The 18,977-nt window shown below is 44.0% G+C and overlaps 1 protein-coding gene and 1 pseudogene across 1 annotated transcript in view; both read left to right on the top strand.

The window, feature by feature from the left end:
* Positions 1-18,977, top strand: part of ATG2A (autophagy related 2A) — a 2,189,461-nt gene that overhangs the window by 462,774 nt on the left and 1,707,710 nt on the right. Inside the window, exon 13 of the mRNA XM_069207806.1 lies at positions 10,951-11,049. Within this exon, the coding sequence (XP_069063907.1) occupies positions 10,951-11,049 (99 nt within the window). The remainder of the gene's footprint in view (positions 1-10,950; positions 11,050-18,977) is intronic.
* On the top strand, positions 12,668-12,926 carry LOC138259865 (ubiquitin-like protein 5 pseudogene; annotated as a pseudogene).

The raw sequence follows: 18,977 nt of genomic DNA, 5'->3' as shown, positions 1-18,977 counted from the left end.
AACGAGTGACTCCTCCTTGGTGATAGTGTGCATGGGCATTGAGTCCTTTGTTAGATTGTTTTCTTTCCGCCGTTGGGATCAGACTTGTTTCCTCTCGATCCGGTAAACCTCGTTTCGGTAATTCAAAACTTATTCTACTCTTTCTATAATACCGTCAGTATTGTTTTCGATCCTGTTTCCATCTATACTCGATCCGATTTAGACCATCAGGTTCGGTTTTCTCGTCCTTACAAGGGCAATGCCCTTTAAGGGCCTACTTCCATGTGAGTCTGATGGAACGAACGCAGTTTCGATTCTGTCCTCTGTGTCATGCTAAATTTCTGTACACCAATCAGCATTCTGTGTGTAATCTGATTCAGAAACAGCTAAGGCCATGGGGGTTTGTATACCACACCCACCAGTGATAATTTTCATAGACCACAATTTAGAGAGGGTTTCAAACTATCGGCTACGGAAACAGCAACCACCCATCAAAAAATAACCCTCACAATTCTACACTGAGGATCATTTAGAGGCTCCAATAGAGGATCCAACAGTAGAAGAAGAGATAAACCCTCCACATCCAGAGGTTCCTCACAATCAAACAAACATCAACTTTCTTACCATCCCCACAGAGCGCACATCTCCTGTAGAGGGAAGACTGGTAAATTTCTATCCACAATGGCACAACATCACTACAGATCAATCGGTTCTGTCAATTATCCGACATGGTTACTGTCTAGAACTCACTTCCACTCCATCAAACATTCCACCTCGTTCACACAAACTAACTCAGGAGCATCTCATTCTATTAAAACAAGAAGTACAATCACTTCTGCTCAAAGGTGCAATAGAGGTGGTACCTATAGTTCAACAAGGGAAAGGAGTATATCCTCTATACTTCCTCATACCAAAAAAGGATGGTACTCTCAGACCAATCCTGGATCTCGGACCTCTCAATCAGTACATCCTCTCAGAGCATTTCCACATGGTCACTCTTCACGATGTCATTCCTCTACTACAAAAACAGGACAACATGTCAGCATTAGATCTAAAAGATGCTTACTTCCACATTTCCGTACATCCAGCACATTGCAAATATTTAAATTTGTGATAGCAGGCAAGCATTACCAGTTCAAAGTGCTACCCTTTGGAGTAACAACAGCACCAAGGGTATTCACCACATGCCTCGCAGTGGTTGCAGCATACCTCAGAAGGCAATATATACATGTTTTTCCCTATCTGGACGACTGGCTCATAAAAGCCAGCACCATTCAAACCTGTCAACGGCGCACACAATACGCGACCGATACCCTACACATTCTAGGGTTCACAATCAAGTACCAAAAATCTCCTCTCCAACTAGCGCAAATACAACTGTATCTGGGAGCAATTCTGAGCACTCAGTCAGCATTAGCGTACCCAAACCCGCAGAGAATTCAAGCTTTCCACAATCTCATATCACAGCTACAATACAATCAAACATACACAGTAAGGCTTATCATGAAACCATTGGGAATGATGGCATCCTGCATAGCAATAGTACCCAATGCACGTCTGAACATGAAACCCCTATAAGAGTGTCTCTCGCAAAAATGGTCTCCGGCACAGGGTCAACTTCACAATCTAGTGTTGTTGGACTGCCAGACTTACAAATCTTTGCAATGGTGGAATCACACCAACTTATCAAAAGGGCAGCCATTTTAGGACCCTGTGCCACAGACCATAATCACCAGAGATGCATCAATGACAGGTTGGGGAGACCATCTCAACATTCTTACTATACAAGGAGAATGGGACTCAGTCCAGCAGACTTACCACATAAACCACTTGGAATTGCTAGCAGTGTTCCTAGCACTCAAAGCATTCCAGCCACAGATCACGCAAAAGACAGTGTTAATAAGAACAGACAACATGACAACAATGTATTATCTGCAAAAACAGGGGGGACACTTTCATCCCAATGATCCCTTCTGGCACAGACAATTTGGAAATGGGCAATTCACAATTGCATTCAACTACTAGCAGAATATATCCCAGGACGACACAACCAACTAGCGGACCTCCTAAGCAGGACACAGTAACAAAATACACAAATGGGAGATTCATTCACAAATAATTCAACTGTACTCTCACATGTGGGGAACACCAGACATAGACCTTTTCGCAACAAGCGAAAACGAAAAAGTGCCCAAACTTCACATCCAGGTACCCACACCCTCGATCCATGGGCAATGCTCTATGGGTCAATTGGTCAGGGATATTTGCTTACCCTTTTCCCCCCTCTCCCACTAATTCCATTTCTGGTCAACAAGATACGTCGCACCTCCCTCACTATGATACTCATAGCTCCCACGTGGGCACGTAACACTGGTACACAGCGGTCTTGGATCTATCTGTAGTACCACCTCACAAGCTCCCAAACAGACAAGACCTTTTGACTCAAAACAAAGATCAGATCGGGAATCCCAAATCCAGCATGTTCAACCTATCGATTTGGCTCCTGAGGTCATAGAATCTGGATATCTACAGCTTCCATCAGAATGCATGGACATTCTAAAAGAATCACGTAAACCTACAGCCAGGCAGTGCTGTGCAGCTAAATGGAAACGTTTTGTATATTACTGTCAATCCAAAAACATTGATCCATTTGCAGCATCAGTACAGGATATTGTATGTTATTTTCTTTACTTACAAAAAGCAAATCTTGCATACTCATCTATTAATATTAATTTAACAGCAATATCAGCCTACCTCCAAAACGGGCAGCATACCTCTTTTTTTCGGAATTCCTGTCATAAAAGCTTTATCGGAGGGCTTTAAAAGTTTTTCCACCTAGAGCTCCACCAGCTCCTGCCTGGAATCTTAACGTGCTAACAAGGCTTATGGGTCCACCATTTGAACCCATGCATTCTTGCGTTCTTCGATTTCTCTCATGGAAAGTTGCTTTCCTGGTAGCAATTACTTCCTTAGGGAGAGTTGGTGAAATTCAAGCATTCACTTTAGAAGAACCTTTCTTCCAAATTCACAAACACAAAATAGTACTTAGGACAAATCCCAAACTTCTACCCAAAGTGGTTTCACCATTTCACATCAATCAGTCAGTGGAATTGCCAGTCTTCTTTCCACACAAGATTCAGTTGCCGAAAGAGCTCTCCACACCCTTAACCTCAAAAGAGCTCTCATGTATTATATAGACAGAACAAAAGATTTTCCAAAATCTAAACAACTTTTTGTGGCTTTTCAAAAGCTTCACAAGGGTAATCCTGTTTCAAAACAAGGATTGGCCAGATGGATAGTAAAGTGTATTCAAACTTGCTATCTTAAAGCTAAAAGGCAACTATTAGTAACTCCTAAAGCATATTCTAATAGAAGGAAAGGCGCTTCAATGACATTCTTAGGAAATATACCAATGGCAGACATATGCAAAGCAGCCACAGGGTCCACCTCACACACATTTACTAAACACTACTGTGTGGATGTACTATCTCTCCAACAAGCAAATGTTGGTCAAGCAGTACCTAAAACACTATTTCAAACTACTCCAACTCCTACAGGCTAGCCTCTGCTTATCTTAGAAGGTAACAGCTTTTCAGTCTATGCAAAGCATGTGCATCTACAGCTACACATGCCATAGAATGGAAAATGTCACTTACCCAAGGTACATCTGATTGTGACATGTAGTGCTGCAGATTCACATGTGCCCTCCCTCCTCCCTGGAAGCCTGTAGCCGTTGTGGTATTTTTTAATGTAAATGTGTATACATTGCATGGACATCTTCATTACTTACTATATATACGTACGTATAAAGTTCTTCACTCCTTACTTCACCCTCCTGCTGGAAAACAATTTAACAAAGTACTCTATGCCCGGCACACCATCAACGAGAGGAGGAATTACTCGATCTCATGACTCAAAAAGATTCTTAGAAGAAAAACAACTTGTAACACTCTGAGCCCAACACTAGATGATGGACTTATGCAAAGCGTGTGAATCTACAGCACTACATGCCATGAACAGATGTCCACTGGGTAAGTAACATTTTCCTTTTCTTGTCTCTTAAAACAATAAGGAATTTAAAAAAATGCAGAACCACGTAGAGAGCATCTATCTTTATTTATTTATGTATGTATGTATTTATTTATATTAGCAGTTTTCTAAACAGCAAACTTCTAGCACAGGACCATCAAAATGTGAGGTGATGTTGAGGCGGCTGGCTTTTTAGTTCTATTTTGAATTTCTCATAAAAGGATAGTGGCCTGATGGATGGAAGGATGGAATGTGAAACCCTCAAGGCACTGATGGAAATAGATCTCTTCAGAGCCTCTTTTTCCATGCTGGATTTTCAGGGAGGCTGTTTATGCTCAAATATTTTCACTGACCTCTTGAAATATCTAGTTTCTGGGTTAGGTAAGGTGGAAAGGTAGCGTGAGCTTGCCCTCTGTGAACTGCCTGCTTCTCAATGGATGCTTTTTGGCTGAAGAGGGAGCCATCTCAGTATGGCTAGGATTGGAAACTTATGATCACGTTCTATTAGCTGTATACATCCTTGCCACAGCATCTAGTGCAGCTTTGATGAGGGCAAAGTGTAGTAGCCCACACAAACACAGAAAGGCTTGAACCTCAGGTTTAAAATCATTTTCTGGGATAAACATTTTGGTAACTCTCAGGAGCCTGAGCTCTAGCTTTGCTCATTTAGACAGTAAGTTAATGTCAAGTTGCAGTTTTAGATTATTGTCAAAGAAAAAGCTCAGTATGGTTTGGCATGATCCACAGTGGTCGGCTGGAAGTCTCCTGTAGACAGCATAGGTTTGGACATGGACTGTGCAGTGCGTGGGAAGTTTAGTAGGAGCTTTGTTTTTAAGTGGATGGGTTTTCAGATGTATCTGAGTGCAGTCAGGGTAAAAATTGCTAAATTTAAATAAAGTGTTTGATAAAGGTGGAAACAGTAACATATTGTATTGTAATAGTATTTATATAGCGCTTACTACCCCTGACGGGACATCTAAGCGCATTTCGGCGAGTAGCACGCAACTCCGGAAACCATGAGAAATTAGTGGTGGATTAGTATATGGAAATATGAGTACAGTTTTAGTATTAGGAGTTAATTTGAGCAGAGGATATGTGAGTTTGTTAGTTGGATTAACTAGAGTAATGGAGGGATAGAGGAGGGAAGAATCCAGAAGTGTTAATTGGGAGTTTATAGTAATAAATGAGATTTGGGATGTGTAAAGGAGAAATGGATGAGGGAAGAGTCTGTGGAAAGGGAGATCATAGTAGCAGGAGGGGTTTTGGATAATCGAAGGTGAGATAAATGAGGGAGAATGTAGTAGGGTTATTTGGGAGACCACAGTAGTAAACTGAGGTTTGGGTGAGCTAGATATGGAAGAGGAGGGAAGAGCTTAGGCAAGGTTATTTTGGAGATGAAAGTAGTTGAATGGGTTTGGGATGAATCAGAGTGGGGATGGAGGATAGATTGATAGAGACGTGACATATGGTGATGGGTAGACAAAGTAAAGCTTACAAGAGAGTAAATTTATATTATTTGTATTTATTTATAAATGCTTTATATATACTTTTAAAATCATTTTTATTTTCCTTTAATTTATTTATTAATTATTATTATTTTGAACTTTAATTTACTTATTTATAATTTGAATTTTATTTATAGATTTTATTTTGTTTTGTTTTTTATTTAATTTTTCTCTAGTACAGTAGGACTAGAGTAATAAGCAGATATGTAAACACATAGTAAGGGAATATATGTTAAAAGATTATAATAATGGGTATACTAATATGAGAAGAGAAGTGGTACTGTATAAACACAGACTTTCAAGATTTGTAATATTTGAAGTTAATAAGTGTAAAACAAATTTGTGTAGGGGGAAGCGAAAAACAGTCTGCGCATGGAAATTTAGACAGCCTTATTAAAGGTGATATGTAGGGATCATAAAATTAATTTTCTATTATTAAACACACATGCTGTTTTAAACACATTAATGGACAACTGCAAAGTCGAAATTGTAGTTTTAGGTCTATTCCAGATCCCACACTTAATTATCACTTAAATATGAAGCAAATAATGTATAAACTAGCAGCTGGTAGAAGAAGCGTTTCCAGAGGCAGCCAGTACAAAAACTCTGGTACATTCGAAAAAGGGGACTGCAACCAACTCAGCCGTACAGCACCTTATAAGTATGCTGCTGAAAAGCTGAATGTTCACCTTGTTATTTCATGAACTAAAATTAGCCTGTACTGCGAAACAAGTAATATTCACAGAAACTGTTGGCAGATGTGAAACATTTCTAAATGCCATCTTACCAAAACAACCCCCCACCACAGTTTCCCCGACAAGCAGTATTCCACAGGGCCTTGGACGACTGGGTAAGATTCAGTTATGGGTTATTTTAGATCCTAATGCAGTTTATCCTTAAACTGGAATAGCTGGCATTCCTGATATCATTACGCATTTTATTTGCAACGTTCCAGTTCCAGGAATGTTGTCACCAGTAGACAATCATAACAATAAATGACATATAATTAAACTAAGAAAACATCTCTCCACATTCCAGAGAAACCTGCTGATGCAGAGAGGATTAACAAAATATAAAATAACTGTTTCTCCACTGACTGCAAAAAATAATTCAAATTGCTCCCAAGTTCTCCTGAAAAAGCAACATATGGAAGTGTTACTTTTTAGGTCAAGCCTAGACGCCGCTTGCGCCGCCTCCAGACATGCAGTATCTCCTCTGTGGGCTTACAGCCAGCCTCTTGCTTTTTGTTTGTGAATGTGTCTTTTAAAAATCCTTCCTTCCAAGTGGTTAATGTTTGTTTTTTGTCCCACCCTTTTGTTTCTTGTTCACGCCTATGGAGCAGCACCCCAGTACTTGTCGCCTTCCACGTATCCTGTTTGAGTGTCTGCTGCCTCAGGGACTCTTTTTTTTAATTTGCAAACTGCATTTCAGAGGAGAGTCTGTGTTTTGACTAGCTCTCACTCAACTTTTTTTTTCTCCCCTCCCCATCCTGTTTGTGCTGTTTTTTTCTCTTACCCTACCCTGCTCATTGACGTTGCCGACTAGGTCATTAGCAGCATTAAGTATCACTGCTTTTAATCACCGCTTTCAAAACCCCCAATCTTATCAATGCTCTGCACAGGCCTCTTGGGACTTTGCTTGCGGCTCTCCCGTCTGCCTCACCCAGTCCGCAGCTTGTCAGCTGCAGCAGCCATCCCGATGCCTAACCTGGAGCCTGACATTCAGTACAACTTATTGGCATTCCACATCTGAGAAATGCCATCTTGTTTAGTTAGTAATCGAGCATCCAAAGTGCTCCTTTTAATTGCAGTCCGTAGGACTTTCGAAGCTGCCCTGCTCCTCATCCGTGTTGCTTTCATATCCACCCCCCCTCCCACCAAACCCATGTTACTTTCAAATCCGTTCCCCAACCTTACTTGTGTTGCTTATACGCTCACCGCCCAACCCTCCCTCTCCCTTTTTATTTTTAATTCTCCGACCAGAGTCCAGCCTCTTGCCCACACAGAAACAGTCTACTCTGGTCCGAACATGCTCTGCGCAGACTTCGTCGGACTTTGGTCCAGGTTCTCCAGTCTGCCTCACCTAGTCCGCAGCTTGTCGCAACGCTGTCGGAACTAGGAACACTGCTGCTCCTCATGCCCCAACCACACCTCACCCCCAACCCTGCTGCTGTACGGTTCAGTGAAAAGCAGTTGTCAAAACTAATAGGTCTCTGAAGGCGAGACTCATAGGCTATGCTAATGCTTGTTTACACTGCAATTCTACTGACAGGAAGGCTACTAGTAGCAAAAAACGTTATTAGATCTAGGGGTGGGCAGAATTTGCAGAAAATATGCAGCTCATGAGGCAATTTAGCACCAGCAGTGCGAGCAGTGCTAAAAATGAGTGCGCACAGAAATTTATTTTGCTGTCGCTCGAGCAGAATATCTACTCATGTGGCAGCAAATCTACTTGAACTGCAGCCTGCTTGTGACTGCCCGCATTAGAAAATCCCACTAGGGGACACCAAATCTCCCTTGCGCTCGCCAGCATGTATTTTATGGAGCTTCACGGAGAAAAATTCAGACACACAGTGACTGGCAGAATTTGGCCAGACCACAGGGTTGAAGAGTAGCATGGAGTGACCAAATCCACCAATTCCGAGGGAAGGACAAAAAATTCCACCCACCCCTAATTGGTTCCCCGTGAACTCAGGTATCAAACAGATCTGGCAATCTTACTTGACTAACAGACAGAACCACTGATGCAAAAGGTGAAGGGTCTGAACTTACTTAAGAGACATAGTGACATCTGGTTCAGACATTTCCTGTCTGCTATTGCCTCAGTGGGTGGAAAGCTATATTACTGCACATTACTCACTTGAGAAAAACGATTAGTCATGACTGCGTAACACTACTGTATTTTAATCTATGGTGCATTCTGCAGTTTAATTCAAAGTAGACCTATTGCCAACATTACATGTCTGGAAAGGAAACTTAGAAAATTGGTGCACACATAACAGCCCACATATCTTATTGCACAACCAGACCCGCAAAAGGTGACATCACCATTAAGAAGCACTCTTTTTAACTGACAGACCGGAACTTGTGGACCAACAGTAAGCAACCCTGCAATACATGACTACGTAGATTCGAGAAAGCAAAGTTTAAATCCACGTCTGAATATCAACGAAGAAGCCATGTCCACAAGTCTGTTTCAGAATGTTCCCAATCCAGTTCATGCCTGGCCCCAAAACAAAAGCACTACACTGTGCCATTCGCTGCAGTAGGTCAACTGGGTTTCAACCCACTTGTTTGTAATAACCATAATTTAAAATGTCCAAACGGTCACTACTCAGCCACAAAACAAAGGTGACAACACTGCACTCTAAAACAAAACTGATTTCAGGTGAAGGCTTCTGTGAGACAACTGGGCATCTGAAATCAGATAAAGGGCCCTTATCTCATATTGGAGACATGATGTTGCAGTAATTGACATTTACTAAGTTTTTTTTTATTTATTTTTTTTATTAAGAAAACCTGCAATAAAACCCAGCCTTCTCTAGAGGTCTCATGATGAAAAGACTCCTTACCTGCAAATGCCTAAGGCATCCATCATTAGGAGAATGTTAAATGATGCGTCGGCATGATGATGATAAGTTTCTTTTTTTTTGGGGGGGGGTGGCAGAATACATTGTGCGTTACTAGGGCAAGATTTCACGATGAGCGCCAAAGCTTGTAACTTCTCCAGAATTATTCTCTGCAACATATCCTATACTGAGCTCACCGTCAAGTCACACTTAAGCATGACGTCTTAAAACGTCGCAGAGTAAATCAAATCAGCCTGCATGAAAAGTTGGACCACATAGTACAGTGTGCCAATTTTCAATTTTTAGGTCTCGCTTACTGACACCTTTCAGCTGTGTACTACCAAAAGACCTCTTGTATAAAAAAAATTAATAAAAAATTTCAGTGGATTTTGTAGCAGCCTGCTGATTACCACTGATTGACTTTCTTGTCAACTCTCACTTGCCCACTTGCCTGCTTCTTATTTAATGGCTTTCCTTACTCTTCTTTTGTCTGTCCTTCTCCTGGAGCATAGCTTCTTTAGTATCCATTTAACTGGATGATTCTCACTGCCCACACGCAGGGAACTACTTTTTTCATTTTTCTCATTCTATGAGAATGCATGTGTTTTCTAGCTCTCTCTGTGTCCTGTTTCTCCCCCTCAAATACCTACCACCTGTGCCCTCTGCTGCTTCCCATTTACCTTGCCTCTCACCCCAGCTTGTCTGTAAAAGCACAGCAATAGGTAGGTTTTCGACAAAGTATGACATGCAATGCAGAATTTAAGGTCTGTTTTTGTAAAATCTACTGCATTGCATTTATGCAGGATAGCACAGACTTTGGAACACAAAGGTTTTTACGGTGCAGCGGATTGATCAGCTGTTGCCCTCGTTCAGCTGGTAAATGAAGCAGAAGGTGTATTTAGCATAACTGAAAAGATGTCTCTTCCCCTGGAGGCCCCCCACCTCTGGCTCCCTGGGCTACCCCAGAGGATGGGTTTCCATTCCGAGTCCTGTATAAAATAAAGTGTCCTGAGTGACAAGTAGATGAAAAACAAACCATGCCATTTATAAAGATGAAAATAATAAATTTGATGGACCATTCTGAGGTACAACAAAATATGTGACTGCTTTTCCTTCAGTTTACAAACGACCTTTGGCAAAGCCATTCGTGTGGCCCTGGCACTATAAAGGTAAGGTCCATTGGCTTTGCACATTCTTATTGTCAGCCAGCAGATTAGGAGGAAAATGCTACATACTCCAACCTTTCTCACATCAGTACTCAAGATCTTAAGCAACACTACACAATGTTTTTGTGGGCAGTAAAACAAGCTGATAAGAAACTATGTTAGAATATGTTAAAGGTATATAAAAGATATCAAAATGTCCATCAGCAAGTCGAAAGTTTCAATGGAGAGCAGCAGATGTGAATAGCAGCTTAAACGGGAGAATAGAGACATTCCATTGAAAGAGGAGGGATAGGGAAAGCCCATAGAGAGGGGTGCACGGTGGCAGGACACTAGGTACAGATTTCTTTTATCTAGCAAAGGAGGAGTAGAGGGAGAGTGTAAAGAGGACTTTTAAAGCAAAAATTCTGCTGTGTATGGCTTACTTATGGTGCCTCTACTCTTGCTCGGCTCATTGACATAGGGGAGGAGAACGCTAGTGTTTGTGACTATATATAGACTGAAAATTGTGGGAGAGCAGCTGGAATTATGCAGAATGCCTTTATGGTGCATTGCCAGACTGGCCAGAGTTGGTTAATTTTATGTTTGCACCAGTTATTGAGGTATATAATTGCTAGCTCTCTTGAATTTTGTGGTCCTGCCACACTTATGGTTCTTTGAGTTCACACCACATCACTGTTCTTTAACATGTTTTTTTCTTTTTCAGCTCCTCCTGTTCAAAAATACAAGTGCCTTCAACTCCCATCCATCATCCAAGCCTTGTGCCCGTATCCATTACAAACAGTCAGAGAGAAAACCATCCAAGGTAAGCAGAGAACTTAGACAGACCTTCAGCCATAATATTACCACACCCTGCACTGCAGCACTAACATTGTATGTCAGGTCTAACTCAGGGAAGGTTTCCTTTGTAAGGTAACCAGCAAGTATTCTGCACTCTTTGCATAGCCAAGCTGGGCCCATTGGGGTGCATAGGTCTTTGACCGTCAATAAGTTAATCAGACTCTATAATGTATTGATGCCATTCAGATCACTCTGCATTCATGGTGAAGTGGGCTTTAGGTCCCTTTAATAGGATGACTAAGCCTAGTTGATACAGTGTGCTTCATTTTAAAATCTTCTGAGTCTTTGTAACTACTACCCAGTAATGTAAATAGTTGCTGCTCTTTATCCATAGCACATGGAATGAGGTATGCTTGAGGGGAAAAGGAATTGTGCTATTGCCTTGAATCTTGCTTAGTGATTGTGGGGAGGCCTTTTCATGCTGCCCTTGGGCAGCTAGTGGGTCTCAGGCAGCCGCTGGTAATTTTACTGCCGTCCACAACTTGTGTCCCAGGGCAGCCATATGGCACTCCATTTTCAACACAGGATTTGTCCTTTTGCATTGGAGGTAGCTGGGGGCGGGGGGATTCAAGCATTTGAGTGTACTTCAGGAGGTGAGGGTTTAGAACCTCAGCATGCAGTATAATACAGCTAGTTTCAGTTTGACAGACTTGACAGTTATTGATTACTTTTGGTCTACTTCCTGGGCTTTATGGGCTTTGCTCTTTAGGGCAGATTTTGTCCCTTATACACAAAAAAACTTTTCACCTAAAAACAGATTGTTGATATGCACAGTAACTGACCAACAACCATTCAGCCCTTTGTTGAAATTGTCTCTTTATTTTAGCACCATTTTAGAGTTGAAATTCCAAAAGGGCCTGGAGTTAAACCATCTGGGTTCCAAGCTGTGCCACAGTAAATGGTGAGGTTGTCCATATGATAGGACTTCTAGCTACAGCTTTCTTACCTTAGAATAATCCCCAGTTGTCAGACTGGATCCAGAAACTTTTAACGAGCAGAACCCCTGCATTCTAGTAGGTTGTCTTGTTCAGCTCTGCTTGGTGTCGTCAGCTCGCACACGTTGGCAGTGACTTGCACAGTGCCTATTAGGAGCCAGCCCAGCATTCAGTAGCCAGTTGTTTTGTTCCGTGCCAGTCAGTGCAGATCTGGAGAGAGCTACACCCATTTACTTTGTGACTGACCTTTTTTTCTACCTACTGTCAAATACGTTTTTTGAGACTATCTCCTGGTGTGAGGCAGTCCACTAAAAAGGCAGGTTTTAGACCATGCAGCGCCTGTCACCCTCAGATGTCGGTGACAGACCTGCACTTGGTTTGTCTTTGGTGTCTGGAGCATGACCACTCGTCAAGACATACTAGGATTAGCGTGCCATACCTCCAAAACCGTTGAGGGAGCGATCCCTCAAGTTCCTTGCAGATTGACCCCACGCTGTTCCAGATCTCGGGCACGAGCAAGCTCCCAAGATTGTTTCCAGAGCCCCACCCAGTGATCGTTGTCTCATTTGAAGTCATCTGGATCTATGTACTGGTGCAAGTAAGGATTCAAGGTAGGGTTGAGCGAGCTGGGTGGCCAAGGCTGCAGAAATGTTCGAGGTTGTGTCTAGCGACCAGCTGTGGAAGAAAGTGAGGATGAAGTGCAACAGTGAAGATGCCATAGGGGTTTTGAAAAAAATAATTGCTGCTCAAACTGGTACAAGATGGGACAAGATTGTGCTCAAGAAGTGGTATACTATCTTTAAGGATCATGTGACGTTGGTAGATTATGAAATCCACAAGGGAATGAATCTTGAATTATACTACCAGTAAACTTCAGCATCACCACACTTCTTTTTTTTTTTTATGTTGTTCTCTTTTGAAATGTCCCACAGTTGCAGCAACATTGATCTTGTTAATAAATAAAATTATAAGATTTGGGTGGGGAGAGGGGGTGGAGGAGGGGAAGTAGTCAGGAAAATCAAGTAAGTCTCACAGAAAGAAAAAGAAGTCTAAGAGGTCTTCCACTTCGCAGTGCAAGATTTTGGACGAGTTGCAGAGCGCTCAAGGCCCGCCTTTGGGGTGGACCCTGCTCCTAGGCCGTCTCCGCGCCTCCTTGAGTTTCCAGGAGCCGAAGCGACCACCACCCAGTTAAAAGAATCTTAGGAGGCCTTGCACTGCATATTTGGGTGGCCTGACCCCTCTTAAACGCCCTTGAGTCCCACAGGACTGGTTTTCCTCTTGTGGACTTGCCTTCGGTGCCAGTCGGGCCCAGGGATCCAGTGATAGATCCAGAGCCATTCTGTTCCAGCCCTAGAGTCACTGATGCCCATCAGTGGTGCCACCCCCAAACCATTCACGACTCTGACACGGAGCCGGCCGAGGGCAGATTCCCCATGTCCGAGCCAGTGACTTATTCTTCTGACATGCCCTGATTGGGTGCTGAATGGGAAGGGTCTTCCGAGCCTTATGATTGCCAGCATACAGAAGACCATGAGGATACCTGCTATGCGGATCTGTCAGTTGCCAGTGACTGGGCACCTCACCAGACACTGGCCTGGGCTCTGCTCCCAACTGTGGCTACAGAGGAGCGTGCCTCATTTGCTATGGTGGTCAGGAGGGCAGTTGAGGTCTTGACTCTTCAATTGCCCCCAGTGGAAGTTAAGACCAATGTCTTGACATAGGTGTCACCCCATCTGAACCACTTCTCCCTTTCAATAAAGCCCTCAACAACATCCTGCTTGGGGCCTGGTCCAAGTCCTGCTCAGGGGCTCCTGGGGACAGGACAATTGCTTGCTGCCATCCCCACCACCCCAGGGGACTCCAGTTTCCTTAACCAGCACCCCATCCTGGAGAGTCCTGGCTTCCACATCCAAAATCAATCACTGTGCATTCACTACCACCCCTGCGGTCAGGTAATCCAAGAGGCTTTGGATACCTTCAGGAAGAGGGTGTTCTCTTGTACCATGCTAGTACTACGGTTGGACACCACATGTCATTTGGGACAATACTACCTTACGATCAGGGACTCAGTTGCACAAGTGCTACCTATGGTTTCGGAGGAGGCCCGAGCCATAATCTCTCAAGCAATTGCTGATGGGGGGAGATGCTGCCAAGTTGGCCATGCGATGTGAGCTGGATACGACAGATTCACTGGCATAGTGATTTCAATGTTGGTGGCCTTTAGACGCCATGCCTGGTGGTTAACCACTAGCTTTTCTGGGGATGTCCAAGCCTTGCTCATGTCCTTTGATGGCTCCTGTTTGTTAGGAGAGAAAGCAAACTTGGCGCTCGAGCGCTTTAAGAACTACAGGGCTACGGGCAGGTCCTTGGGCCTTTCCATGGCTTCTTGCCAACCCCAGTCTGCCTTTTGGCCCTTTCATGACCATGGAAGGGACTTTCAACTGTCTCCCCCAGTCACTATGTCCAGCAGGTTGCCCTACCTTTCTGTAGCCAAGGATGCTCTCCCTCCCCCCCGCCCCCCCCCCTCCAACCTCACCCCCACCAGTAGCTGAAGCTTCCAAACCCCTTTTAGTGTTCCCTCCACCCATCATTGGCATCTGGGGGGGGGGGTTTATGTGCAGGGGGGAGAGCAGGATAATCCATCCCCTGCGCCACTGGAGGTCAATAACATTAGTATTGCAGCTGAATGAAAGGTGTTACTAGGGAGTCAGAGTTAGAGGGCGGACATCAGAAGTAGGTTGTGGTTGCTATTATAGCTGCTTTCTGGAGCCAAAGGAGGAGGAGGAGGCCTCTGTCCTTTTCTAGACCGCCGCCTTCTCAGTCTCTTCTTCTAGAAGGAGAAATTCAAAATACTCATGCTTGCTTCTGTCTGCCCTGGACCCAGGAGACTGGATGGTAGTATTGCACTTGCAGGATGCATATTTTCAAGTCCCCGTCCTACCGTGCCCATAGATGTTACCTGTAGGTTCCCGGTAGGCCAAGAGTACTTTGTTTGCCATGTTCTCCTTTGGCCTTACCAGTGCCCATCAGATTTCAACAAGATGATGACAATGGTTGCAGGACATCTGCGGAGATCAGAGGTGACAGTCTTCCCCCATCTCAGCGAGTGGCTGTTGAAGGCAAGCTCGCTCCATGCAGCCGTCTCCCACCTCCAGACTACGCCAAACCTCCTGCACTTGCTGGGGTTCCTTATCAACGACACAGTGCAATTTTGGATCTTATCCTCTAGAATGGCAAGTCCAGGTTATTCAGCCTATAATACCAATATTTCAGCCTCTATCCTGAATTTCGGTGAGAGGCAGTTGGGCCTCATGGCCTCCTGCATCCTTCTTGTGACACATGTTTGTTGGCATATGAGGACTCTGCAGTGGGAGCTGAAGTTCCAGTGAGCACAGCATCATGGGAATATCTCCAACAGGGTCCAGATCTTGAAGGGAACTACAAAAGTCCTTTAGGGGCAGCTGACTGACTGCAGCTGGGTGACAGACATCTCTCTCGTCCCCAGCCAGAGATGACTGTAGTGACTGACTCATCTGGAGCTACCGTACAGAAGAGGTGAAGATCAGAGGACTCTGGTCCCTGCAGAGTCCAGTCTTGATATTGGAGCTGTTGGAGCTACAGGCAATCTGGTTGGCACTGAAAACTTTTCTTCCTTTAAGCAAGGGAAGTCTGGTACTGGTGTTCACGGACAGCCCCACCGCTAAGTGGTACTGCAACAAACAGGGCTTGACGGGGTGTGGACCTTTTTGTCAAGAGATTCTGCACCTCTGAATATGACTGTTATGTCAGGGCATTTTCTTAGTGGTTCAAAACGTGGTAGGCTCTCTGAATGCCAAGGCAGACAAATTCAACCGTCGATGCCTAGTGAATAATGAATGGTGTCTCCATCCTGAGGTGGTGCAGGGTCTCGTTCCAAAGTGGGGAGTTCCTTGGTTAGATCTGTTCGCCACTGTCGAGAATGCTCGGTGTCAGCGGTTTTGCATGCTAGAGTTTCCAAGACGATTCTATTTTGGAGCTGCTTTTCATCACAAGTGGAACTCTGCCTTCTTGTACACCTTTCTGCTGATGACACTCTTGTCCAGAGTTCTCAAGGTGTTCCATAAGGGCTGGACACTAGCCGTTCTTGTAGCGCTAGATTGGATGCGGAGAGTCTCGGTCCTCCATTCAGGCTTCCCCTTCAGGAGTATCTTCTATCGCAGCAGCAGATCTGGGTCCCGTACTCAAACCTGCGTACGCTCACCCTTCAAGCTTGAAGATTGAGCGGTAGTAGTTGACAGCTTTTGACCATCCTCCTGAAGTCTGTGATGTTGTTCTGACCAGCAGGCATCCCTTCACCAAGTAGTTGCTCCGACTCACCCTTTTAAAGAAGAGGAGAGCGACTCCATTGCCTGGACCCAAAAAGACCGTTCTCGTTCTACCTAAATTGCACAGTAGAGTTCTGGGTGGGCGATCAACTCTTCGTGGGGTATGTCAAGACTAAGAATGGGAAGGCCATGCAGAAAAGCACTGTCTCACAATCGATAGTACTCTGCATAAAGATCTGCTTCGCATCAGCAAAAAAGCAACCACCTTGCTTATTCCACCAGAGTCAAAGCCGCAACTACTGCGTTAGCTCGCGGATTCCCTGTCCTGGACATTTGTCAGGCAGCATCATGGGTGTCTTTGCACACGTTCACCAACCACTACTGCCTCGATAGTCAGGTCTGTTGTGATGGGCATTTTGCCCATTTGGTCCTACAGCACTTTTTGGTCTAATTGTTTGCAGACCTACCTCTTTGGAGGTATTGCTTGTGTATCTTTTCTAAGGCAAGAAATGTGCGGCTCAACGTCTATCAGATATACAAGTTATTTACCTTCAGTAACGCCATATCTATTAGAGGCTCTATGTAGAGTCAGGTTCTATATCGACCACCTATCCTCCTCGCTCTGTGCGCTGATTTTATAGGGTCAACCTTTTAAATGCTTTAGTACTACACACCACTGTGTCAGCATTATTTGTAGCTCTGAGCTTCTGGTGTAAAAAGTCAGGAAAAGAAACTGACATTGGCACGCTCTTGTGGTGGGTGTATAGGCACTGTGTGTCACTTCCGGTGCTGCTGGCACATAGCTAGCAGACTCCACCTACCAGCACACATGGTTACTGCTAAAAAAAAAAAAGAAGAAAATCCGGATCCAATCTGACATCTAGATATTATTTTAAGGTAAGGAATGTGTGGAGAGAAGGCATTATCGAAGGTAAGTAACTTGCATTGAGAACTACAGCATCTTTTTACCCAAAAGTAATAGCCTCTTTTTACATCTGGCAAAACATCATCCCTCCTGTGTTCACTCCCCTTCACCACCCCTTTGAGGAGCATAGTCTTCATTGACTGAACTGCAAAAGTGCTCTCCTCTTGTTTATTGATCGTACCAGGGAGCATTGTGTGGATGATTAGCTCTTTGTTGGACTCAGTGAAGAAGAGCAGAGCAGTGCTGAAAAAGGCCATTTCTCGCTGGATTGTCCTCTGCATCAAAAAATCTGTTGTGCGCTGGCTGAGGCGCAGCTTCCTGAAGGCCTATGGGCTTGTTTCACCAGGACTAAAGCTGCTACCATAGCTCTGCATGCTGAGTGCCTGTTCTGGACATTTGCCAACACTCCACACATTTAAGAAGCACTATTTTCTTGACAGTCAGGCCCTACAAGAGGGGCACTTTGCTCACTTGGTTCTGCAGGACTTTTATGGTTTGAACCAGTTCACTGACCCGTCACCTGGAAGGTACTTCTTTGGTATCCGTTCTAAAGGTCAGAAATCTGCAGTAAGAAGTATCAATCATAAGAACAAGTTACTTTCCTTCGGTAACATTCTCTGGGGTGGTGACGTTTTCTAAGTGCAGATTGCTCACTGACCCTCCCTCCTTCCTGTTCTGTAAACTGTACTTTTTTCCATCTAAGAAGGTACCAAGTATAGAGATCTGCTCACTGGTCAAGACAAATCTGATGTTGGGCTCTGCATCTGGGGGCGCAGACAGCTTTGAAAACAACCGACATAAGCACAGTTGTGTGGCGCTTGTATGCCGCTCCGCAGTTCACTTTCAGAGCGGAATTACATCAGCACAGAGCCACTCAACACCACTGACCAACACACAGGGGTACTGGTTGAAAGCTTCCGGATTCAGTCTGATGTATATTTGGAGAATATTCATATGGTGAGCAATTTGTGGTTAAAAATAGTATCCACCAAGGAACAGTGTTACCGAAGGTAATTAAACTGTCTGTCCTGTGTGGAGAAAGCATTATGCCTATGTTGCCTAGCATACTGCAACAGGGAAGGGAATTACTTGAGAAACCTGCCTCTAGCCAAAGCCATAATCCCACAATAGAGAAGAAATACAGAGCAATATATTAATTCACATGTGGAGACCGATTCCTTTGTTGCCTCTACTGCGAGGAAAAAGGCAATGTCCCTTGTATCCTTGGGACATTCGCCAGACAATGATATAAAAATCTGGAATCAGTGGGCAGATAATAGTAAGAGCAGTTCACACAATGGCATATTGCCAATTACTTTTTTTTAACATGTACATTCATCAACGATGGGAAGGCATAGAAGACTTTCAGTCACCAAAGTGAGGGTACCCCAAGAGAGCTAAAGCAGTCCCAGACGAGGGGAAGAACATAGCAAATTCATGCCATAAGTTTGATTTAGACATAGGTTAGACATAGGTTAACCACAAGTAGAAGGTTGACTACAGGGACCAGAGTGAGGAGACCTATGTAAGTTAGACATTTCTGATATTAGACCTGAGGTGCAGGTCAAATAAATTGACCTGCCACTCACAGGAAAACATCTGTTCGATGGCATATGTTGCTGCAGATACACATGTTGAGCACAGTCCGCTGCCTGGTGTTGGTCTCGGAGTATTACAAGTTGTTTTTCTTCGAAGAAGTCTTTTTTGGTCACGGGACCGAAGGACTCCT

The sequence above is a fragment of the Pleurodeles waltl genome, chromosome 9 (assembly GCF_031143425.1).
Source record: "Pleurodeles waltl isolate 20211129_DDA chromosome 9, aPleWal1.hap1.20221129, whole genome shotgun sequence".
NCBI classification, from domain to species: Eukaryota; Metazoa; Chordata; class Amphibia; order Caudata; family Salamandridae; genus Pleurodeles; species Pleurodeles waltl.
The sequence above is the reverse complement of the archived record's forward strand: the minus strand, read 5'-3'. Positions and strand labels throughout refer to the sequence as shown.